The 26,296-nt window shown below is 43.7% G+C and overlaps 1 protein-coding gene across 15 annotated transcripts in view; it reads right to left on the bottom strand.

Moving 5' to 3' along the window:
* mef2aa (myocyte enhancer factor 2aa) overlaps positions 1–26,296 on the bottom strand; it is a 96,461-nt gene that overhangs the window by 18,404 nt on the left and 51,761 nt on the right. For 6 of the 15 annotated variants that reach the window (XM_080437895.1, XM_080437905.1, XM_080437903.1 and 3 more), the window contains exons 5-7: positions 7,175–7,306; positions 6,967–7,101; positions 5,162–5,342 (exon numbers count right to left, since the gene is read on the bottom strand). In XM_080437895.1, the coding sequence (XP_080294021.1) occupies positions 5,162–5,342; positions 6,967–7,101; positions 7,175–7,306 (448 nt within the window). The remainder of the gene's footprint in view (positions 1–5,161; positions 5,343–6,966; positions 7,102–7,174; positions 7,307–26,296) is intronic. The other 9 variants (XM_080437906.1, XM_080437908.1, XM_080437909.1 and 6 more) reach the window with 3 other exon arrangements.

The following is a 26,296-nucleotide window of genomic DNA, read 5'->3' as shown; positions in this document are numbered from 1 at the left end:
CACCGAGTGCCGCGCTATGAGCTTGTAGATCTGCTATTTTTGAAAAATCTTGAAAATGTGTGCAAATCTTTGAATATATATTGTTTTAAAGCGAACATTTTTTACTCAAATCTTTGCTTCTCTGGGGGTCCCTGGAACAAAACATTTTGAGATGGGGGTCGGCGGCCAAATACATATAATTTTGGGGGTCCTTGACATGAAAAGGTTTGAGCACCACTGATATAGAAACATACATTTTTCAGAATACTGTTGGGATTTAGAAGACATTTGTAGAATCGGAACCTCAGGCCTTAATGGGTTAACTCTGGAAGTGTAAAAAAATGTATGTGCGCCCGTTTTTACTGTGCATGCTCTATAACATTCTATGGGCATTATTAGCGAATCAGAGGTTCATTCATTGCTATTTGTATGGGCTCTTTTCTAACGGTGACGACCGACCAACCAGCCCAGGAGAAGGGAGAGCACACACAGCCCCAGGGCGCTACGATTCCATCTGGGCTCGCTTTGAAGAGGTCTCTCCTCTGGCCATAGCTGTTACGCGTGAAAAATCACTGCTATGCTAGGAATGGTCATCTGACAGCATGGAGCGGAGCGCTCGCTGCTCCCCGCGGTCTCTGCTGTTCGACGCTGTTCGGTACAAACAACAGCTGCAGCGTGTGCTCCGAACTGGTGCCAAACGCTGACTGACTCCCCTCCTGGCAGAGGATCCCTAGCTCTCTACACCCCCCTTTTTGTCCCATACCATACCGCACCCCGAACTTCAAACTTACTAAGGGTGCTCGGTGCAGAATGCTGCCTGGAAACAACCAACCAAACGAGCGGCTGTCCCATGAGTCGCGCCCCCGTAGCCAGTCAAAGCCTTTGGTGATACTGTAATAATCCCTTAAAGCAGTGGCTCTCAAACTTTTTCATGTCAAGGACCTCCCCGAAATGACATGTATTTGGCCGCGGACCCCCCCATCTCAAAATATTTTGTTCCAGGGACCCCCCCATCTCAAAATATTTTGTTCCAGGGACCCCCCCATCTCAAAATATTTTGTTCCAGGGACCCCCCCCAGAAGCAAAGATTTGAGTTACAAGTGTTCGCTTTAAAAAATATCTATTCAAAGATTTGCACACATTTTCAAGATTTTTCAAAAATAGCAGATCTACAAGCTCATAGCGCGGCACTCGGTGCCGCGCTATGAGCCTGCCTCTGAACCTGCCTCTGCCTCTCTCACAGAGACTGCAATGTGCAGCCATGACAACATGCTGTCCGGTCATTGTGTACCGAGGACTTAAGAGAGGGATGTCATGGCCCGAATACCTCCAGGGTTATGCTAGTCTAGAGGCATCTCGCAGACCCCGCTCCGCTGGCCCTTATAAGGGCTGCCATGGGGGGCACCGGGGGGGGGGATGGGGGGGGGGGGACATATGCACCTGTCAATAGAGGGAAGGAAACCGGAGGAGGAGGGGAGCGCTGGACGGCCTTAAAGGAAACGCTGTGTTTATTTACCTGCCACAGCCAATTGGACGAGCTGATTGCCTTAGTCCAGTTTAACCCGTTCAAGCACACACAGGGGGCCTCACTGGAAGGATCGGGCTGCTGCTAAGCGGTTTCACCCCCTATACTCTCCAGATGATGCTCTCTTCTAGACCATTGGTTCTCAAAGTGGTGTCCGGGGACCCCCCCCAGGGGTCCTTGAGGGAGTTGCAGGGGGGTCCCCAGCTAAATGATACATAGTTAGGAACCAAATTGACCCTTGTGGGTCTGTAACTCTGAGAGCGTACAAATGGAACCAAACGGACCCTAACGGGTCCGTTTGGTTCCATTTGTACGCTCTCAGAGTTAAATTAACATTGATTTTACAATATAAATTGGGGTACCAGAGATAGAAATACCATTCAATGGGGGTCCGTAGCCCTAATGCATGTCCAAACTGGGGGTCCTTGAAATTAAAATGGTTGAGAATCACTGCTAGAGCCGTACAAATCTTCTCTTATGGGGGTCCCTGGCATGCATATTTATAAAATGAGGGTCCGCCGCGGGCTAATAAGTGTAAATTTGGGGGTCCTCGACATGAAAAAGTTTGAGAACCACTGCTCTAGACCACCAGTGTAATTCATGTCCTCAATGGCGAAATTGCATGCCACGCCGCAAAATGTACACGCATATTTGCGCTTATTTACACTCTCAGAGATTAATAAACACTTCTTTGCAGTGTAGCATGCAGTGAAAATGGAGTGGGACAAAAGGCATTAGAGTACCAATCAATGATGTAAACTTCACCCCATTGTATCTTGGTTATTTATTGTAATCTACTTTTTTTTTGTCTGTTTTCGATTTTGTTTTTGTTTCGTTTTTAGTTTTGTTTCGTTTTTGGTTGTTCTTGGTCAAGTCCAGTCCTGTCTTTGTTTCGTCATGTCCCATAAAAGTTAAAAAAAAAGAACCATGGTGATATGTTAACACCGATAACCAACCCTCGTTTCTCTGTACAACCTGTTTCACCAATAAAAAACATAGTTATTTTTTTTTCATAGGTTTTTTTGTTTGTGTTGTTCTTGGTCAAGTCCAGTCCTGTCTGTGTTTCGTCATGTCCCATAAAAGTAAAAAAGAACCATGGTGTTATGTTAACATCGATAACCAACCCTCGTTTCTCTGCACCACCTATGTTTCACCAATAAAAAAAAAGAGTACCAATCAATGCCGGTTATAGTGGTCTCGGACCGGTGTCACATACGGTATAAGTGATCCCCCCCCCCACCTCGTGTGCTAAGCAGGGGGCCTATTGGGCAGAGCTACAGAGAGATAATGAATCCCTCCTGGAGGTACTGGAGCCTGTGCCGCTCGCTTGGCACCGTGAGGTCTGTGGTATCCAACATGCCACCTAATGAGATGCACAGAATGATATGATCAACCGTCCACATGCTCCTGCCAGCTAAAGCGGAGCTCCATGTGATGGAGACGCCAAGACCGCGCATGAAAAACGTGTCACGTAGATAATGTGTCTTCAGCGCGTGCAAACGGAGGGACGACGATCCCTCATCTCCGTTGTCTTCATGGAGTGCAAAGTGTGGGCATAACGGAAACGGTGAGGGCTTCAATAATAGGGGATTCACTGAAACTACCCCAAGCTGTCAGCACAGCATGGTGTTTGTTATCTCTTGACCCATTAAGACCTGGAACGCATCTGTGTAAATTTTTTGATTTGAGCTAAAAAGCATTATTTTACACATTGGCTATTCAAAAATAGCAGATATACAAGCTCATAGCGCGGCACCGAGTGCCGCGCTACGAACTTGTAGATCTACTATTTTTGAAAAATCGTGAAAATGTGTGCAAATCTTTGAAAATATATTGTTTAAAGCGAACATTTTTAACTCTATTCTTTACTTCTGGGGGTCCCTGGAACAAAACATTTTGAGATGTGGGTCGGTGGCCAAATACATATCATTTTGGGGGTCCTTGACATGAAAGAGTTTGAGCAGCACTGACATAGAAACATACGTTTTGTCAGAAAACTGTTGGGATTTAGAAGACATTAAATGTCTTCTAAATCTTTTTGTAGAATCGGCTTCAGGTCTTAATGGGCTAAAGGCCAAGGGTACCCTGAGATTGTAAAGACTCATCTGCAACCAGTGGGTTCTCATTTCAACCTGGGAAACCGTCAAGTTGAAGCTCAGGCTGCAACTATCGATCATCTTCTTAGCGATTACTCTATTGATTACTTTTTCGATTAATCAAATAATCGAGAAGCACATTTATATGTATATTCGAAGGCTTGGAGCGCAAAGGGCGCAAGTGAAATTTTCTGAATTTTACAGGAGAGCTTTTCATTTATTGTAAATAAAAAACGATCCTTACAGCGTAATCTAATGAAAATTTCATTTATGCCCTTTGCGCTCCAAGCCCTCAATATACTGATTAGGTTGATTAACTGTTTCAACCCTTGTTGAAGCATGCAATGTCAGTGCCATGCCACCTGAGCTCTGGTCCACATTTTAGGGAATGTCATGATCCAACATGCACATTCTTAATACGATGGGATAATAAAGACTGAGCAAACTGAGATTCACTTCACTATTAGTCTCGCACTGCCAGACGATCAGAGATCTGCGCCTATACCGATAAGTCTGGCGACTTTTAACTTTCAATGTAGTTGCTAGAACAGCGGAGAAAACCTTCGCTAACAAACTTCTTTGGAAACCAATCCTTTCACTGCTCCAATATGAAGGGCCGTCCGAAAGTCTTTGCAGTGGCTTTGCAATGTATTTTTTGGATTCCACCTTAACAAATGTTTTTATTTATTCAGATGTGTCACAAGACGTAACTGTAATATTTCTGATCATCTGGCTACACGAGAATACTTCACTACTACTACGATGTGAAACCTTCCTTAATACAGCTGCGTTGCATTTGAGCCTCTTATATCCTGTACACACACCCCCATAACCCTGTTCTGTGTACAGATACTGTCGTATAGGCTGACATCATGCGTTCTCGCATCACATGTAAAAAGGTGCGATGATAATCATTTCAGAAGGTGTGAAGAATGAAACACATCACACCAATAACACTCAGGAAGCCACACATCCACACAACTCTTTGTAAACCTCTGTCTTGACCGTTTTTAACCACGTCACCGTATGACATGTAGCGGAAATCCCCCAATATAGGGTTCCAAATAAAATTTTGTTTAGTTGGTGATATTACAATGAGCAACGACTGGAAACACTCTAGAACAGTGGTTCTCAACCAGTGGTCCGGGGACCACCGGTGGTCCTTGAGGAGTTTTCAGGTGGTCCCCAGTTAATGATGGAGAGATGGTAACCAAATGGACCCTTATAGACCTTTAACTCTTGAGAGCATTTTACGCTCTCAAGAGTTAAATCATTGTTAAACATCTGCATTTACTTAATATACAAGAAGTCTCCACAACTAGAGAATGTGAAAGAATTGTTATTTTGACATAATCTTATCCAATGATAACAAAATATTCGAAAGTCTTGGGTCTGAGAGGCTTAAATCTCATCAAACGGTGGTCGGTGGCTCAAATGCCGAATAAATAATGGACCCTTGATATGAAATAGGTTGAAAACCACTGCTCTAGAAGCCAGCAGATCATACAGTGTTCCTTTGTAAAAAAAGAAAAAAGGTGAAATCGGTGTGTTGTCAACTGACCTGCGCTACCTGCACTGGTTGGCCTCTGAGGACCTCCACCAGAGCTCACGTTCCTGTGCAGAGACGCCTGAGGCGGGGACAGCATTCCGCTGTCACTCAGAGAGGCCTGGTACATGGCGTTGGGGTTGGAGACCGGCACCGCCACGTGCATGGAGAAGTTCTGCTGGGGCAACGCTGTGGGCTGCCAGTGGCGAGACGAACGTGCACAGAAACACACACACAGGCACGCACAAGCACGCACACACAGGCACACATGTGCACGCACACACACACACACACACACACACACACACACACACACACACACACACACACACACACACACACACACACACACACACACACACACCGAACATACAATACACAAACACACAGAGAAATATATTGTTAATAATGTGCAGTGCCATTAAGTCAACGATTGAGGAGGAAAAATGTTATTACACATGTTCATACAGTGTTCTTTTGGGCTATGGAATAAACTACAATAGCACAGTACTGCCGTACTGTGTTCAATATGTCAATAAAGTATTCAATCAATCAATCAATCAATCAATCAATACCAATAATCATCAGTCCCATTAGCACCAGTAAGAAAACAACATATTAAAAACATTATATTATAACATATATTTGTCGTACAGTAAATAATTAAATAAATAAACAAATGAAACATGCATTCAGGTGATCACTTTTTTGCGTTGCAACAGTCAGCACTACAGACAAAAAAAAGTCCTCTATAACACCTTCCATTTTGATCAAGACAGTGCATTATTATGTAGGCATTTCTTTGCCAAGTAAGTAAAGGGGATGGGAGGGGACCAGACAGTGAAAATTGTCCACCAGGTGATGGATTTTTTTTACATCTGCATTTAATCCATGCCTACAAAGTGCTGACTGTTGCAGAGCTTAAGCGAGAATGCCAGGTGACAGTGAGAACATTTCATTATAGCATTACCCAGTGAGGCAGTTAGTGATATCATTAGTTGGTTAATGGCAAACAGTGGAGCTCTTCATGTCAGGTATACAGAGAAAACAAGGGCTCAATAAGCACTGCGCTGCTTCGCGTAATCCAAAGATTGTCACCCCGGGGATAAGATCACAGTAGTCTTGTGGTATTTTGGAGTGGTTGGAAAAACAGTGTTGTACTTGATGAAGGGGTGGAAAGGATGCAGAATGATACAGTAGCACTGGCCTCATTGTGAACGCGGCAGCGCTGCTAGAGAGAGGCTCACAGCGAGCCAAGGAGATACAGTACTCTAGGGCTATAAAGACTGGAGGGGGGGAGGGGGACGAGTTGAAACACCCAACATAAAAGAAAGCATTCTCCGACATCACATGATCGAGGAACCAGTGAAGATAAAGCAGATTCAGTTTTATAAAATGGGCTTTGTAGTGAAGATTAGGCTTTGGGAGGTTACAAAAAAAAAAACATATTTTAAAGCCGGCCGAAGATGGTGTGATCTTTTCCCCCCGAAAGATGGTGTGTTGTCCCCAGTCATGGTTACAATGTGATCTTATCAGGGTGCGGCTGCCATCGCAGAGCAAATAAACACGAGAAACAAATAACGCTCCCGACGATGAAGGGGAGTGCAAATGTTATGCTTGAGTAGTTCTGAAAGTATAGTAGTCGACAGAAATTCTAGGGTGGGTAAAAAAAGAACAAAAAAAAGAGGTGTAAAGATATAGTACGATGAATAATTAGTAAAAATCCTTTTGTGCCACAAAGCCAAGCAAAAAAAGGGGTTGGGGGGAGAAAAAAAATCAAAACAAAAACAAAACAAAAACATGGCATTTACAGTACTTACGATTTTATGATTTCTCATCATATTATCAAACTCCTCATTAATTTTTTTATACTTTTCTTCTGTGTGAGGAGTGAGGACATATGAGGCATCGGGGTCCGGGCTATCACAACCTCTGTGTTCTTTCTTGCTTAGCGCCTGTATGTGGACATCAACATAAAGACACAGGGAATCAACACAAAATGGCAGGAGGATTGAGGAAAGTACTTACACCACAGCGCTTGTACAATAAACCACTTTCTTCGTTTAGTTTGCCGAAATGGTCGTCGACGAGGGGGCTGTGCCCGAAACAGTCATCGGGATCGGGACTAGCACAGTCAATATGGCCTTTGTTTCTTAGTTTCTGAAATACAATTAGGACAGTTGACACAATCAAGTATGCACGAAGTGGCTTTTTTATGATTCATTTATACTCCGTCGCCACGACACTGACGACCGTGCACCGAAAACAGCGGATCTACAAGCTGTTCTCGGCCAGTGTTGGCAGATTCTGTGAGAGAAACAAGCAACCAGGTCTAGGAAAACCAGAAGCGACTATGGGCCACATGAGTACTTTAACATGTACATCAGCTATTTGAAAATAGCAGATCTACAAGCTCACAACGCGTCGCGATGCGACGCGTTGTGAGCTTGTAGATCTGCTATTTTCAAATAAAATCTTGCGGGGAAATTATAATAAGCAGATCTGGCAACGCTGTTCTCGGTGCGTGTCAGTGTCGTGCGATGAAGTGTAAATCAAGAGTTTTAGTCTTAGCTTGACACCACGTTTCTAACAGTGAAAAACGGAATATTGGTACATTCAAAATCAATACAAGGAGAGGATCTCATGTTACGTAAAAGAAAGGAAAAAAAAGTCTGTCTCCCAATAAAAGTGAAGGCAACGGAACATTGGGGGGGAAATTGAAATGTCACTCCGTATCCTTTCACCCTTCAGAAGTGTTCGGCACGAGAGAAACTAAATATTCTTCCTCCTCCTTCCTCCTCCGTCCCCTCTCTCCCCTACTTCCTCCCTCCTTGCCTCTTCGGGCCGCGCGCGCGTCTGTGTGTGTGTGTGTGTGTGTGTGTGTGTGTGTGTGTGTGTGTGTGTGTGTGTGTGTGTGTGTGTGTGCGCGTGCGTGTGCGTGTGTTTGCATATTTCATTATAGTTCACTTATCGTAACCCACCCAGCTGGAAGACACCACAGCATAAGAGGATCCCACGGCAAAGCGCTTTAGACTGTACCCGGTCCTTAATTCAGCACGGCTGCCAACTCACAGGATCTCAAAAAGATAACTCGTATATAGAGAAATGCAAAATGGATTACCATGTGTGGTCAGAGATGCTTATGTGGGCATGAAACGGAGCGATTATTGTAAGAGCAAAGAGCAAACAGAGTGGTATGCTGTGCAGTAAAAAAAAATAGGTCAATTTTAACACCAGAGTTAAATTAACACTCTGCATTTTACTGTGCCAGGCGTTTTTCTTTACTCCAGAGGAAGGGTAGGGGTAAAAAAAACAACTAAAAACACACGAGCTATATACAACTAAATTTCTAAAACAAACAGACAAACAATGTTTCTAGCGTCTCAGCTAACTCTGCGGCGGAAGCCTGTTCCGTTGTTCCTCATTAGTTGCTCTGAATAGCGGCGCTAACAAGACTCGCTGACAGCGCGTGACAGCGCGTGATATCGAGGTGAGCGCGCACCATCCAAAATATGATTTATGTGTGTGGCTCTCCAGGTTCCCCCTCACTATCAGGCTGCCGCAGGTCCACAACGGCAAGCAGCGCCCCCCCTCCCTCCCCGTCCGCTAGGCTACTGGCCTCCGAGGCCCTGTTCCTACAGGAAGGTCGCTGACTCCCGCGGATGCGGGGGTCACAGAGCCAAGCCAGAGGAGAGGAAACCTACTGCACACTAATGAGACCTTCCTCTCTGTGTCTTGGCTTCGTCACCCCGCGCGAGGTGGAGGGTTCTGTATGTGTGTTAAGTGTGTGTGTGGGTGCGCGTGCGTGCGTGTGTGTGCGCGTGTGCGTGTGCGCGCGTGTGTGTGTGTGTGTGTGTGTCTGTGTGTGTGTGAAAGCGGGGGGGCATTGCTGCAGCTGCTACTACATCCTCTGACAGTGATCGTGTCAGTCTGGTTAGCGCTGTGTCGACAATGCGGCTAACCCAGCCCTGCTCACCACAACCCCTGAGTGTATAACTCATATTTCCTCAAACTCGTATCAAGGGGTTTTATATGGGACTATTACTTAGTGTCATTAAAGTTGAGGCGTGTTTGTACGAACGTCCCTTTACTGCTCGGTTTGTCCCCGGCCGCTGCATTAACGTGCAGCATTTCCGAATCCAATTCTTACATTGTCATGGCCCAAGAATGATGTTGACATGTTTCAGGGATTAAAGCGAAAACAAATCTCGCGACTGAAAATGTTTGTTAGGCCGTCTAAATCTGTGATCTGTGAAACAGCGTAAAAAGGAGCCCTCCCCACCAGCACAGGGTTTCCTTAACAATTAGCACAATAGATGACGTTTAGGTATTATCGTAAACCCCCCATGGTCTTGCTGTTCCACATCGACCAGTTGAATAAAAATCCCAGATTGAGGCTTTAATCTTTGCTTTTATGAAACATAGGAGACCATTTAGGGCTTGTATATCTGCTATTTTTGAAAATATTTGAAAATGTGTGCAAATCTTTGAATATATATTTTTTAAAGCAAACATTTTTAACTCAAATCTTTGCTTCTGGAGGATTCTAAACGTTGAAAAAAACTTATGTTGCTATAATATCAGTGGTTCCCAAACTTTTTCATGTCAAGGACCACCCAAAATGATATGTATTTGGCCACAGACCCCCATCTCAAAATATTTTGTTCCAGGGACCCCCCCCCCCCCCCCAAAGTTGTAACGGAGTAAAAAAAAGTTTGCTTTAAAAATGATACATATTCAAAGATTTGCACACATTTTCACAATTTTTCAAAAATAGCAGATATACAAGCTCGTAGCACGGCACTCGGTGCCGTGCTACGAGCATGTATATCTGCTATTTTTGAATATATATATATACACACACACACACACACACACACACACACACACACACACACACATATAAACAATGTGACCCTCAAAAGGGAAAAGGCACCGCATCCCATCAGACGACTGTCTGTGGCACCAGAGAAAGAAGGGGGACAGAGAGTGGAGTCTTGTGGATAATGAATGGTAGGGTTCTATACACCACACACATGCATTTAACTGCTTGGTGTGGTGCAGAGGCTGTGGCATTCTTCTCATTCTAAGAAAACGCCTTCCTGGTTCATTTCCTGTTTACTGCAAACTGGCCCCCTCTAGTTAGAGGTCCTGCAAAAGCCCTGTGTTTACTGGGGGGGGGGGGGAGGAACTATGTACTTTCTCCCAAACCAAGAGAGCCAACGATCTGATTGGGACCTGCAAATTAAAAAAATCTCAACCTGCTCATTATGTGGAATAGCTTGGTGGGGCTGGCTGGGGCTGGACCAGGCATGGCTGTGTGAGATGGGCAGGGCCCGCTACCACTTTCACAACAAGCCTGGCCTGTCTTCAGCCCCGCCGCACCCACTGAACCCGGGCCCGCTTTTAGGGAGGGGCTGCAAGGCAGCAGCAGCTAGCTAGTGGGTAAGGCTGGAACCAGCCAGCCCAGCCCAGCCCAGCCAGCCACCACACAAGGAAAGGCAAGGCAGCACTCAGATCTCAGATCAACACCATGGATAAACCACCCCAAAGATAGATGAACAGAGGAACACTCAGCTCTGTGACATTCACCATTTAAGCCCTATACTCGAACAATGAACAACACACGAAGTTGGTTAGGTCTGCTATTTTCGCTGTTTGTGAATTTCTTTGTACATTTTTTTCTTTTTTCTTTTTTGTTCTTGACATTTTTCACCTACATGCCCAAACTAGGGATGTCAGCTTGAAAGTAGTTCAATTCCCCTTTTGTATATTTGTAATGACATGATTTGGAATATTGGGAGTACTGGACATTCAATACTGGAGTCCTGAGACATATATAATACAAATAGCAATAAGATCATAGACATAAAATGTCATACATTTGATTTTCAACACAGGGTTGGATGTTAACAGTTTGCCAATAGAAGAGTTACAGTAATCATGAGCGAGGCTCTCTGGGTCTGAGGTGTTCCTATTAGGTATGCAAGAGATTAAAGGTCTGGTACAGCACGCCAGTAATTCTTCCTTAAATGACTTGGCATGTTTCTGGACGTCCCACAGACACTGCCCGCAGCTCCCAGTAAATGGATCACTAAATCAGCACATGGCCAAACAGGTGTCTCTCTCCCCCAAACACCTGTCAAAGGCCTTGGCTCCCTGCGTTGGCCAATCAGAGGCGGCCAGCGCCAAGACACGGCCGTACATGGGACCACATGGAGCCCCGAAGGCCGCCCTTTACCCTTTCATATCAATGCTAGCTGACTGCTCCAACCACTGCAGTGTTCTGACCTAGAAAACACAGAAAAACCTTACCGGAGTATTGATGCCCGGATAAAAGATAGGTTCTTTAAGCATTATGAATAGCTTGGAGGGGGGCGGCGGCAAAAAAAACTGAGTTCCAGAAATGCCTTTCAAAAAAAGCCGGCTCAAGCTGTGTGGTTCACACATGGGGAAGAAGGAAAAGTTGGATGGATGTGAATACAGTAGAGGTTTGGATTTTTCCAGTAGCATTAATGATAGGAGATAGGGGATCCGTTTGTAACGGAGGAGGCTGTATAGAGGAGCAGTGACGAGGGAACTTGTGTAATCTATTCACAAGGTCCTGAGAGACTCACAAACATGAGTGGGAACAAGGCCAGCTGCTATTTTCTCACAGCGGTCCAAAGCTGTATTGATAGAAATTTGGCTCCACACATAAAACTGAGAGACAGGGGGGGGGGGGGGGGCAGTGTACAAATGGAACCAAAAAGGACCCATATTTGGTTCCATTTGTACACACACAGAGTTACATTATCACTGAGGATTTTACTGTGACGGCTTCATTGTGTGTGAAAGTGTGTTGTTTGCGTGTGTGTGTGTGTGTGTGTGTGTGTGTGTGTGTGTGTGTGTGTGTGTGTGTGTGTGTGTGTGTGTGTGTGTGTGTGCGTGTGTGTTCTACAAAGCTTCCCTGCACGATCACCTATCAGTCATCTATGGACAACGCGTCGCTGTCGCCGCTGTGAGTGTGTTGTGCGTTGTAACATGTACAAAAGGTACTTAAAGTACCAAAAGTAAAAGTACTCATTATGCAGAATGTCCCATTTCAATTCTTCAAATGTATACAAATCATTTGAAAATTGCAGATCTACAAGCTCACAATGCGTCGCATCGCGACGCATTGTGAGCTTGTAGATCGGCTATTTTCAAATGGCCGAAATGTATATAGGGCTGAAGTGGTTAATGTATGTTTTGTAATAATAATACAATTTAGGATGTATGCGCAGGACGTAGAAGAATATGTCAGAGTCTTCCTCACACCTTCTGTAATTCTCAACTAATAGGCTACCTGTGATTTCCTGAAACCCGCGAAAGTGTGACAGTTAATTACTCGTGTCAATTGTGTTTGTATCACCAGTTAGGCTAATCAAAGACAATCATTTGTGCTGCGTTCTGCGGTTTGCCCCTAACCACACCACACCGTTCTTTTTTCATGAATCCATCCATACCACACGCAATTCTGAACCGATTGCTATAGTTCTCTGCAATCAGCAAAGTGTGGGTGTTAATGTGAATTCAAACACAATTGATTACCGGTCAATCAAAGGCTATTAGAATATAACTGTCGGACCTTTCTGCACGCACAGAGAGAGAGAGAGAGAGAGAGAGAGAGAGAGAGAGTGAGAGAAGCATTTTCCATATGTAGCCTGGCCATCATTTCATTTATTCATGTGTTCAAACAGCTTATACCTGCCTCTCGCCATGTACAGTAAGAATCCATCCTCCTACCATCCTCCTAGCATTCCTCCCAATGTCTCAAGCTTGCAAGTTGAATATCAAACTGATATGTCAAGATAAGATATCACAGATAGACATGAGACAATTAGGGTATACAGTGATTTGGACCGCACACCGCAGTAACGGCCATCATGCACTTGCATTAAGGATTTCTCATATTTCAATGTTGATGTTTCGGTGAGCAGAGACCTTTAGTTTCACCTGACATCATTATATCACATTATTAGTAGATTTTAAACTTGCGTGCTTCACCTCATACAGCAGGACATTGGTTTTGTTGCTAGGAAAGCATTCTGTGCTCTTTTCAACTCGCTGTGCTTTGCGCGGGGTGCAACCTGTTCTTAAAGTTGATGGAACTCGATGCTCTGATTGGTTTTTATTAATGTAACGCCCAAGACACACCCAGGACTAATTCAGGGTCATTTAGGGCATTGCGCTCGGCGCAGCGGTTATGTTAGCGTCATGTAAATAGCAACATTGCGCTGGAAACACCCACACGGCACAAGTTTAGACCTTGCACCTGGCATTAATTAGCGTCGTGAAAATAGGGCCCACTGTTCCATGACTGTTCCTGCACAGTAAAGATATATTTCACATGTCCAATCCAAAATATTTTTAAAATAAAATAAATGTTGTACACTACTGTGTAGTGTACAACATTTATTTTATTTTTATTTCTTGCTGTATACAGTAGGTTAACTTGGTTGCAACTCTTGGGAAAAGGCAATATGGCATTCCACCTTGCCAGCTACAGTAACTAGCGGTGCTTTGTACCCGAGAAATCACAACATTACTGTAGATACATATCTGTGCCAGATAAGTGAAAACAGTAGAATTCATACTCATGAAAGTAGTTTTCAAAAACTCCATCTGTGGACTCCATATTTCATGCTGTCAGGTCACCATTGTACCTTAGCTTCGGGAAGTTTGCATTAGGCCTACTACAGTACATATATCTTTTCATTGTAAAAAAAAATAAAAAGGTGGATGTTTTTCTGAGAGCCAGAAATAACACAGCTGGAAGCATTGCATAAGCAACCTAGAATCACCTGTTCCTTGTGAAGTACTTTCAGTAAAATGGACCCAAGCAATTTACTGTGCTCTGCGTGTGTGTGTGTGTGTGTGTTCGTGTGTGTGTGTGTGTGTGTGTGTGTGTGTGTGTGTGTGTGTGTGTGTGTGTGTGTGTGTGTGTGTGTGTGTGTGTTCGTGTGTGTGTGTGTGTGTTCGTGTGTGTGCGCGTGCGTGTACGCGCACGAGCGCAAGTACCTTGAAACTCCTTTTCACTCTGATGCCCGCACGATGCCCGTGTCAAGAGAGCTTTCTACATTTAAGTTATTCATGTACAGTACAGTACCGTTACCGTATGTGAAAAGAAGGGAGTGTGGAAGGAGATAGATAGTGGTTCGACTATAAACGCTCAACATCAACACTGTGGGGGAAGAAGAAGCCTGAAAGAAAGACATGAAGCGGCCGTTTCCATAGTGTCTTCCATTGTGCTTGAATCACAGTAGAAGGCTATACTTAGCTCCCACGATTGGCAGGAGTGCTACCTGACCTATGACAAGAACATCACTTCGGCTACCAGGCCCTTTTGACATCGACGCATTTTGGAGCAGGATGTAACCAATGCTGCACGAAATGTGCAAGAGAGAATAAAAGAAACGGGAAAAAAACAAACAAACGGGAGAGGATCCTGAAAAATCGTTCCTCACAACGTTGGCATTATCTGCAACCATATCCCCCCGTATTCTAGTGAGAGAATAAGGCTGTTTCATTTGGTTACAGTGACTACTTTTTGAGCTAGACGTTAACAGCCCTGCTGTTTCGGAGGCCTTTGGGGCTCACCCCGTTTCAACTGGTTGCCCCGCTCCCAGCCCGCAGTGCTAGCTGTGAATTAGCCCTTGTGCCCCGCGCGCCACGCTAAGCAAGGTAGCGTGCTAATCCTCATGACATCACCATTGTGTCCGGGCCGTTCCGTCTAATGTGCTTATCAAAAGGCCTCTTTGAGTGTGAACGCACTGGGAAATAAGCGTGTGGATGCGGCTGATAGGGAAGGGCTTTTATCTGCGAGGCGAATATCGCCACTCTTATATAACATGCTAAGATACACGTCTTTCACTATCGCCATGTTGCCTTTCTCCCTCTCCGGTGATGCAGTCTTCACTTGAGGGAAATAAAAGGCACTGCTGGTTGCCAGTGGTGTGGTGGAAAAAGTACTCAAGTTCTTTACTTAAGTAAAAGTACCAATATTGCAATATAGAAATACTCTGTTGCAAGTAAAAGTCCAGAATTAAAAATGTACTTGAGTAAAAGTACAAACGTATTGGCATCAAAATGTACTTAAAGTACCAAAAGTAAAAGTACAAACATATTTGAAAATAGACGATCTACAAGCTCACAACGCGTATTTTCAAATAGCCTAGGCATAAAATAGGGCTAAAGTGGTTAATGTATGTTTCATAATATCATAATTTATATCTGCAAAGTAACTAGTAATTAAAGTTTTCAAATAATTGTAGTGGAGTAAAAGCACAATATTTGCCTCTGAGATGTAGTGGAGTAGAAGTAAAAGTATTGGAAATTGGAAATACTCAAGTAAAGTACAAATAACTCAAAATTGTACTTAAGTACAGTACTTAAGTAAATGTACTTTAGTTACTTTACACCACTGCTGGTTGCCCTTTGGGCGCTGTGTGCCACGGCCTGGGCGCTCGGTGAACCACACCAAGGCATCCCTATTCTGGGGGCGGCGAACATTTGGTGAAAATAGCAGATCTACAAACTCACAATGTGTAACAACCTGATGCATTGTAGCAAGCTTGCAGATCGGCTATTTTTGGCAAAGACATTTTAGAGGGAGAAAAAAGGAGAGGGCCTAGTATAGAGCCCATGGGAGACCCCGGTCAACTAAGTATAGGGTTTAGTAAGTGGTTAATGTAATCAGGGGCCTCAGAAGGGCCCTCCCCCCCACCACCCCTAATGTCTCCCGTCACATACTGTGCTGATTCATTCCAGGGGTGGGGGGACGTTAGATAAGGAAACCTCTGTGACTCCCAGACATATCTTGTTTAATGTCACGACCATTACACATCAATGGAGTAGGACTGATATGAGGATACGAGGCTATAGAATCCATGTGCTTCCTTTGGCCCGCTCCCCATTGTCCAAGCAGTGACTCCGTTGACAGGAAAAAGTGTGTCAGGGGAGAGCGTGTGTTCTCTGTCGGAACCCGTCCTCCCGTTATTGTTTTGATATTGTGATCTTTACTGCAGGTGTTAGAAGAATAAAAAAAAATAGAGCACACTATAGTAAGGGAGATTCAATTCCTCCTGACACAGGACAATGGATGGGGATCACAATGAGAGAGAGAGAGAGAGAGAGAGAGAGAGAGAGCCTCACCGGACAGGCCAGGAGTGAGCTATAGGCTTTCTGTTATACTAAATGTATATAATGAGAAAGAACCTTCCGTCCCTCACGTTACGTCGTACTGTACTGTATATGTTACAGTATGATTGGAGAACCAGTATGATTGAAGAAAGCGCGCTCGTTTTTACCACCCACCCAGCACTAGAGGGAGCCACAAGCCAGGCTTGTGCACAAACATATATGGCCACACACACACACACACAGTCACACACACACACACACACACACACACACACACACACACACACACACTCACACGCACACACGCACACACGCACACACGCGCACGCGCTCATGCTTTTTTTGGTTTATTGAAAGCAGGACTGTTTAGATACTTTTATTGTGTTCTGGCTTTTGTTTTACTTTCTCCCTGACACACACACACACACACACACACACACACACACACACACACACACACACACACACACACACACACACACACACACACACACACACACACACACACACACACACACACACACACACACAGTGATCCATGAAAAGAACTATTCTGTCCCTATCGGTTTACAAATCAAACGGCGCTGAGTCGACTAGTGGAGCGTCGGCCGGTCAGCGCGGGCACTCGCGCCTCGAGGCGCGAGGGCGCGCTTCCTCGGCCTCAAGCTCCACTAAATCGGCGCGCCTCCGTCATGGACAAGCGTGTGCGTGTGAACGCGTGTTCAGCGTTCCCCTCATAGATATTATGGTTCCCCTAGCGTAGCTTCCTGGTTGCTATGTGGGGGGGAACAACAAAAGACAGGTCCGCTCGGCGCATCAAAGCCCCGCCTCTCCGCGTTCTCCTTCTCCTCCTCGGAGGAGGAGGAGAAGGAGAGAAGGAGAGGACGGGACGGTTTATAACGCGAGGAGGAGGAGGAGGAGGAGGCTCCTCTTCCTCGCGAGCCTCGCCTAATAAACCCACGCCTCGCAGCGCCGCGTCCTCCTTCTCCTCCTCGCGAGCCTCGCTAATAAACCCTGTCTCGAAAAGCCCCGCCTCGCCCCGAAGGAGCCCCGTGCCTAAAAACGAGCGCTCTGTCTTCAATCGTACTGGTTCTCCAAACGTACTGTGACATATACACCGGGGTAATTACCTGAGGTTTTGACCGACGAGATTGTCATTCTCTGATAAATATAGCCTGTTCATGTTGTGGAGAAGGAAGACACTGACTGTTGCCTCTTCCCTTAGAGAGCACAGCTGCTCTGAGACTGTGGGTGAATGAGCGATGTGACAAAGCTATTAGCCGCGCCTCAGTCAAAGAGAACACGCACTCCGCTTCAATCAGTGGACTAGCATATTTTCAGTCTAGACAAGTGGGAATTGAAAGTACAAATTGAGGATAAAGGCATCCCAAAGTCATCGTTATCTACAGATGGGAGAAAGAATGGGAACATGATCTCTGATGCTGCTGCTACGTGCGTGCAGCATGCATTCCAAAAGACGGTGGTGTACCGGTTGTATGCATTCGAACGCTGATAGTAGAAGGAAATCAGAATCCCCAAGAAAACAAAAGATCATTCACATTAACTAAAGACGAGTGAAAAAAAAACAAAACAAGCTACTACGCCTTTTAGTCTCCCTTCCTCTCTCTCTCTCTGTCATTCTCACCTCTCCGCTTTTCTCTCTGTCTCCCTCTCTCTCTCTCTCTCTCTCTCTCTCCCTCTGTCTCCTTGCCCCCGCTCGCTCTCCTTTCTTCCTCCCTCTCTGGTCACTGAGTGGATCATTAGCTGTCAGAGGCCCTTGAAACCGTACCCCCACCCTCCAACTCCCATTCCTGCTTGCCTCTAAAATATTCATAAGGACAATTAGGAGTTCCGATAAGGCGAGTGCGGAGAGGCCGGGGGGCCGTGCGGGCGGCAGGGAGAGAGAGAGGGCAGGCAGGCAGGATGTGCCAACAGGACGCCTGTTCTGCAACACCCTATACCCAGACCACAGACCTGGCCTCATCAATCTGAGCCACAGCAGACCTCCATCTTCGCCCCCAGTCAGGTCCTGTGCAGCCAGGGAAAGGTGGGCACGGTGCCAGCTAACCCATTGATACCTGGAACGCATCTGTGTCACTTTAGATGTCTTTGGCTATTCAAAAATAGCAGATATACAAGCTCATAGCGCGGCACCGAGTGCCGCGCTACGAGCTTGTAGATCTGCTATTTTTGAAAAATCGTGAAAATATTTTTTTTACATTTTTTTCCGAAAAACTGTTTGGATTTAGAAAATGTTTAGAAGCGGCCTCAGGTCTTAATGGGCTAAACCACCCCGCCAACCCCCCCCACCACCCCTCTCTCCCTCTTCCCAGCAGGCTTTGCTCTGTCCTCGCCCCTGGGCAGGGGGGGGCGCTGGCCACACACAGCACTCGCACGGGGAGGGGGGGGGCACAAGGGCAAGCCGATTGTTGCGCGAGCAAAACGCGCAGAGAAAACCACTGTGCATGTGGATGGCGAGGTCTCGTTTCAGTCGCTGGAACCACAAGGTCATTAGAGAACATGGGAGAGGTGGAGGGGCGGGCTCAAACCTTTCTAAAATCTCCCCCAGACTGCAATGCAAACCATTGGCATTGTTTCCGCTTGTCCACGTGGTGGGCCACTGTGTGGCGGCACGTCAGAGAGGGCTCTGATCTTCACAAGGGTGTCAGTTTGGTGGTGCGGCACTCTGATTGTAGCTCTGCTGTAATTTAACTAGATCAAACCAAATTAGGCCAACTCACTCAAAGTATGACCCATTTTATGCGGTTGGGTGACAGGTGTCTGGTTTGGTTTCAGAGAGAGAAACTATTTGCTATGTTCTATAATTTGCCATAAAGGTAACACTATTTTTTGATAACCCCCCCTCCCAATAAAATTATAACAATTAATAATAATAATAATTTTAATTTTTTTTAAAAATCTTGACAAATATTGACAATGACAAAGTTGGATAAACGCATGGGGCTAAAATAAAAAAGTGAGGGGGATACATTGAGCTACTTCTATAAGCTTTAAGTTAATCTGTTATTTTTTTCTGTCAGTGCTGATTGCAGAGAGAGGACTCAGGTGTCAGACATCTTAGTGTCTGAAGAGCTGCAGCCGTTTTTAAAGAGGAAACCGTCTTCTTTGCCTTCCTCCTTGCTCTGAATTGACTGATGAAGTCATTGCTCTAAGAGGGGCAGGCCACCAGAAGTGTCACTACTAGGGCTGTAGAATGTTTAGTAGACTTCTTCGGACAAGTCTTATTACCAGGAAAACTGCTTTCTCGCTTCCACGGTAGGTTCAGGAAGAGCACTAGTACTTTTACCTGTGCGTTAGAATTCATATTTATCGGTGGCATATTCTTGAACAACATGGTCAGATTGAGAAGTGTGTCAGTGGTCACATTAGTAAGACATGTGTCACATCCTTTGTAAACAAAGGATATGAGACATACTTGAATAAGGAAATGGGGGGAAACAGGGGGGGGGGTGCATATCAAAATGACTCAGAGAAATTTGCTGTCCCATCTGAACAAAACATGAACAAACATGTCTGATGTTTCTTTTTGGTGAGCAACCGGCATATCGTTGCTGTCGGGCAGAAACCTTGTATTTCCATATTTGTATGTTTATGATCTGTCGTACAAGTGTGTACAACAGTACAGTAGTGAAAGTAGTGAGAATAGTTGTGAGCTTGTAAATCTGCTATTTTCTCTAATATCCCAAAAACGTTTGAGCGTGAAATTGGTTCAGTCCTTCAGTGGGTTTTATAAATATTATAAGTCCAATAAAAAAGTATTAACATGGAGGGGAAAGGAACTGGTTGGAATAACGTGTTAGACGCGCTACGTCTAACCAGGGAACCTCCCCCTGGCGGGTGATAAGAAGCGGCTTGCTAGCTCTCATGCATTGAAGGAGGCATGAGCTCGGCTCTAGGCTCTCCCTAGGCTGGCAGAGGGAGTGCAGCGCCCAGGATTACATGGGCAATTTGCACTGGGTGAAAAAATGGGTTACAAAAATCGTGGGATAAAAATGTATAAAAAATAAAAAAAAAGTATTAACAATAACTACATTGGATCCACTGGAACACAGATTATTTTTTCCATTTCCTGAAAAGTAATTTTTTTTTGGTCATACGAGGCTTCCACCTGACAGCAACGATACGTTACGCTTGTTCAAGAGCATGGGTGCAGCGCTCGAGCATTTGAGATTAGAGTATGTCTCATTAGTGCCATTGGAGACTAATGTTTAGCCCTTTAAGACCGGGAACGCATCTGTGTGTTATTGTAAGATTTCTTTGGCTATTGTAAATAGCCAAAGTTGAGCTTGTAGATCTGCAATTTTTGATAAATTGTGAAAATTTGTGGAAATCTTTGAATATGTATTTTTTAAAGGCAAACATTTGTAAAATATGTTGTTCTAGAGACCCCCCCAGAAGCAAAAATTGGTCGCTTTAAAAAAATATATATTCAAAGATTTGCACACATTTTCATGATTTTTCAAAAATAGCAGATCTACAAGCTCATAGTGCGGCACTCGGTGCCGCGCTATGAGCTTGTATATCTGCTATTTTTGAATAGCCAAAAACATCTTAAAATGACACAGATCCGGTCTTAATGGGTTAGTAGGGAGCACCAAGGCCGGTGGTCCTTTTGTTGTGTCGCGTCTCCTTTCATATGGGGGCTCTCCAAAAAGGAGCTAGTTTTTGAAATGAAAAATATGCATCAGATGTGAGAGAGGAGGGAGAGGAGAGAAAAAAAAGGCTCTGACGTCAATGAAGCTAGACGCGGCGAAAACAACAAAATCTCTTAGCAGTAGCCTGGTAACATGCATCACGCACATACAGGAGTGCTCAGACATAATAAAAGAAAAAGGAACATGGGTTCTGTAGGAAAACTACTGAGTAAGCCTCTAGTACATTACACAGGAATACACACAGGCCTACTGTAGACCCGTAGTGTATAATAAACTAACTGGGCGTAGCATTTGCATAAACTAACAAATACAATTCCATCGGCCTCAGTAATGAGAAGGCGATTATTTTCTATGCATTTCATAAAACTAGAAATAGTAACGTTCTGTGAAAAGAAAACTGCCATGAAAATTACCACCACCTTTGCTTTCATTACCGGCAGAAAAACTCAGATGGAGGAGTGGTGACCCTTTTTCCACTGAAAGCCCAGAGGAAAAGGAGTCCTTGTCCTATAAAGAGGGGCACTTTGAAACCCAGCATGAGGCTCGCTACAACACCATTAGTACTGCTACGCTGAGTGTGTGGCGAATGACGGCCTTTCACAAAAAACTCTCCCCGCACTTTTTTGGAAAACGGTAACAATGACGACGACAGAGGAGAAATAGATGTGCAGCAGAATGCTGTAGTATGACAAGAAGACATGGCCGAAGAGATAATGTACAGAAATTGTTTTGTTTGGATTTCAGTGCAACCACTATAGCGTCTTATAGTCCTTTGTTCAGTAACTTATAAAAGCTTTACAGCCCTTTGTTCGGTAAATTATAAATGCTTTATATCTTGACCTATTTAAATAACACCTGGTGTGTCTCAGGTGCATTCTGATAGTAATAAAGAAACTACAGTAACTTTATGTCACTGTATTGCACAGACTGCAGCATTTAAAGCAGTATACTAGCCTAACTACATTTCTTAAGTCAAACTAGTCTTCAAATGAAGGGGCTTAACATCCTGCTACTACGGCTGACAAAGATATCACTTCTGCCACTGTTTTTTCCACCGTACACATTTGTAATTCCTCATTTATTTTTAGGCAGCTTGTCCTACTACACTCTCTCTCCCCCCAAAATAGACTCCTGTGCCGCCAAAAATACCAACGCGTTTGTTTTGACTGCAGACTGACAACACAGGTTAACCCCGGCCCTGACCTGTACTGGAATACGCTGTGCTGCTTAAGAGCCTCCACTGAAATGTACAAAACGCTCACTGTGTGCAGAGACCAATAGGGGGAAACTCGGCCATCATTCCAACCCTGTGTTGTTTATGTAAACGCTGATCACAGAGGACGTGTAGTATTTTACAAACAAATAAGCCGAGGGCTGTTCCTGCTCTCGCATCACAGCCCGTCTCCATGGATGCACAAAGATAACATCATACTCAGAAAATACTTTTTTTGAGCAACCAAAATATACAGTATCTACACTATCTACTGTATTTGTCAAAATGTGTATATATATATACAATATGCTTGCATGTAACCAAAATTAATTTAAAATGTTTTTTTTGGGGGGGCTTTTCGTTTGTTTATATTTTGATTTGAAACATACAGAATGTGAAATATGCTGTAGAAGTAGACACCTACATAGTCTTGTTTTTATATTCGATGCTAAAGGAGAAAACTCATCCTCGTTACAGTCCAATGACAGACAATCTGCTTAGAAAATAACCTATTAACTTCAAACACACAGATCCAGACCCCCAACTCTTAAAGGAGTAGTTCACCCAGAACATTACTTATTTTCTATCAATTGCACACCCGATGAAGTCTTGAATTCATGGATTTTGTTTTGTTTTTGTCGCATTCCTAAGCCAATAATTTGATTCCCGTCTCCTACCGGTTAATGTATCCGGTAGGAGACACAAAGTAGATGCTTTGTGTCTCCTACCGGATATACAAATTATTGGCTCAGGAATAAGACAAAACTGAAAAGAAATCCATGAACTCAAGGCTTCATGGGGTGTGCAATTGATAGAAAATAAGTAATCAAAACATGTTTTGGGTGAACTACTCCTTTAACTCAAATAAATAGAGTGAAATAACTTCACACCATACAGGAGTAGACAGAGACAAAAAAATACCTGAAAAATCATAATTAAACTTTCAGCAAACCAAACAAACATCGCTCTAATAAATCATAAGAGTGCCAAAGTTCATATAGTTTACTTGTGCCATATTACTGGTAATAATAGTAGTAATATATTGGATTTTTTTCTTAATACTGTAATATTAAAAATGGCATGGCACAATACTTCACTTATATTGGAATATCCTGGAAAATCAACATCAATTCAATAAATCTATGTCAATACCGGTGACATTTGATTTAGCTTAAGATAAGATACAGACCTTCTCGTTGCTACTGTGAACTAGCTTTAAGCGCATTCCAATAAGAAGAAGAGCAGAGGATAGTGAAGAAAATTAAACTATGGTATTGAGGAAATTGAAGGTAAACTGGAAGAGGCAAGTGATATACTGCGGAGCTGTGCAGAGGCTATATGGTGCCAATATACTGTACAGTACCTATTGGAGGAATACATATTCAGCATGAAATGAATCTTATACAGTTCATCATAAAATAGGGGGAAAATGGAACGGCACAGCAAATATGCAAAGATCAGAGCAATAGAGAAAAAACATATATATAATATTATGGTACAACACGAGTGTGAAAGAAGACTTGTAGAGGAGAGCTACTCGAACAATACAAAATTGCCACGATAGAGTGCGCTGAGGACGTACTTCAGTGAGATATTGTTTTAGTGAGTTTTTTTTTGGTAGGGCACAGCTAACTGTGAAATGTTTTAATCAGGGGACCAGTTTCTCCTTCCCCCAAACAACTTTAAAACAGGCCGGAGAGTGCAACAAACCATGCCTCCCCTTTAGCCATCTCAAAATGTCAACCAAGGTCCTCGGTATATATCACTGGGGGAGTTTGAGCACAGGGCCAGTTTAATGTCAATCCACCGAGTTGAAATCTGGGCAATCCAAATGCAATGTTTTAGCCCATTAAGACCTGGAACAACATCTGTGTCACTTTTTGATTTCTTTAGCTATTCAAAAATAGCAGATGTACAAGCTCATAGCGCGGCACCGAGTGCCGCACTATGAGCTTGTAGATCTGCTATTTTAGAAAAATCGTGAAAATGTTTGCCAATCTTTGAATAAAAATGTTTAAGCACTTTTTTTTACTAAAATCTTTGCTTCTGGGGGTCCCTGGAACAACATATTTTGATATGGGGGTCCGCGGCCAAATACATATCATTTTTGTGGTCCTTGACATGAAAACCACTGATATTACAGCAACAACAAGTTTTTTCTTAGGTTTTTTGTTAAGATTTAGAAGACAATGGTAGAATCCCCCCAGAAGCAAAGATTTGAGTACAAAATGTTTGCTTTAAAAATATATACATTCAAAAATAAAAAAAATAGCAGATCTACAAGCTCATAGCGCGGCACTTGGTGCCGCGCTATGAGCTTGTAGATCTGCTATTTTTTAATAGCCAAAGAAATCTTAAAATGACACAGATGCGTTCCAGGTCTTAAAGAGTTAATGCATGTTATTATTAAAACAAATTAGTATTCTGACCCTGACTGACTCTTTTAGTCAAATCTCATTTTGTTTTTTTGACAAGGATGGATTTTGACACATCAGTGCAGGGTCTAAAGTGGTATGAGAAAATACATTATAAGGGAAGATCCTATAACTACAGCATCATGTACATACAGCATCTCACGTTGCTACACATTAAGCACACAGTGGCTTTGTTTGGACTGATTCATGTTAACGTTCATTTTAACTATACTGTTATAGCTGACGGAAGTATTTGTTTTTAAATTTTTCTATGACACTAGTCAATGTTTACACAGTGAATGTCTAAAGTAAATAAAGCAACACATTAATCTGAAGTGGAAATTGTCTTCCGTGCAAGATAATCAAGCCTACTTCATACTTGGTTGCGCATCGTGCCTTCGCGTAAAAAAGGCAGATCTACAAGCTCACAACGTGTCGTACTATGCCGCGTCGTTGTGATCTTGTTGATTGGTTATTGTCTGTGCGAGACACCAGCGTGCAACTTAAGAGTGAATCAGGCTTTAATGCTCTCAGCAAGTTACCTAAGAGAGAGTTTTTGGAGCGGTGACATGTTCTCTCTGTGTGTGTCAGCCAGATCATCATGTGACGGTCGTCCCTCTATTATGTAGGTATGTCACAATAACACAGCACATTCTGCCTCTGATACTCTGCAGAAAATCTAACAGGTTGCTTTGATGTTTAGCCACTTAAACCCTCTAGTCTTAGTGAAACGGACTTGAGTTAAAACAAGCAACGCGACTTCTAATTGTAGATCTGCTATTTTTGGCGAATGTTCCCGCAAGAACATATAGGCACGCTGGGGTTCAGTGGTTAAGGAATGTGCTTATATAAAACATTTAAATAAAAACGACATCAACAAAGCCAAGAACCTGCCATATCCTCCATAGAGTTCTACTTGAAAGAGCCATAGTCTATATTTGCATTGGTTCAAACTTCATTCCTCGCAGGATGTTTGTTCTAACACAAATTCTGCTGACGAAGAGACAGATTTAAAATGCAAATTATGTTTTTTGGGGGAATATACAATTGGTTGATGTCTTTACACTGTCAATTCAGGAATTTTCGGGCCTTTGGAGAAATCTAATTTGATTCATTATTCCGAGTGCAGAATAAGCAGTTACGTGCGTTAATTCAACTATTTCTTGGTATTCATGTAGGGCCATTATCAAGGCGAAGTGCATATACCTGTAGGTGGGTTGACATAAGGGTCTTTGAACTCAGTTCCCCCTACAATCAAAAGTGTTCAAAAGAGAAAATTGCGACATTTTTCAATCACATTTCTCAGTGTACGTTTCCAGCATGTACTGTACTGTACATTAACCCATTAAGACCTGAGGCCGATTCTACAAAATGTCTTCTAAAACCAGTAGTTCTTTCAAGATTTTTTGCAAATGTTCAAAAAACTCCCCCCTGTCAGATGACAAGAAGGTCAGTTGGCTCTCGTGCATTGAAGGAGGCGTGAGCTCGGCTCTGGGCTCCCTAGGCTGGCGGGGGGAGTGTAGCGCCCATGATCACTTAGATAATTGGCACCGGGTGAAAAAGGGTTACAAAATCGTGGGATAAAAAAAAAAATATATATATATATATATATATATATATAGCAGATGTACAAGCTCACAGCACGGCATGAAGTGACACACTGTGAGCTTGTAGATCTGCTATT

The sequence above is a fragment of the Gymnoscopelus braueri genome (genome assembly GCF_963280865.1).
Source record: "Gymnoscopelus braueri genome assembly, chromosome: 9".
NCBI lineage: Eukaryota > Metazoa > Chordata > Actinopteri > Myctophiformes > Myctophidae > Gymnoscopelus > Gymnoscopelus braueri.
Note: the sequence above shows the minus strand (reverse complement) of the source record. Positions and strands in the feature narration are given on the sequence as shown.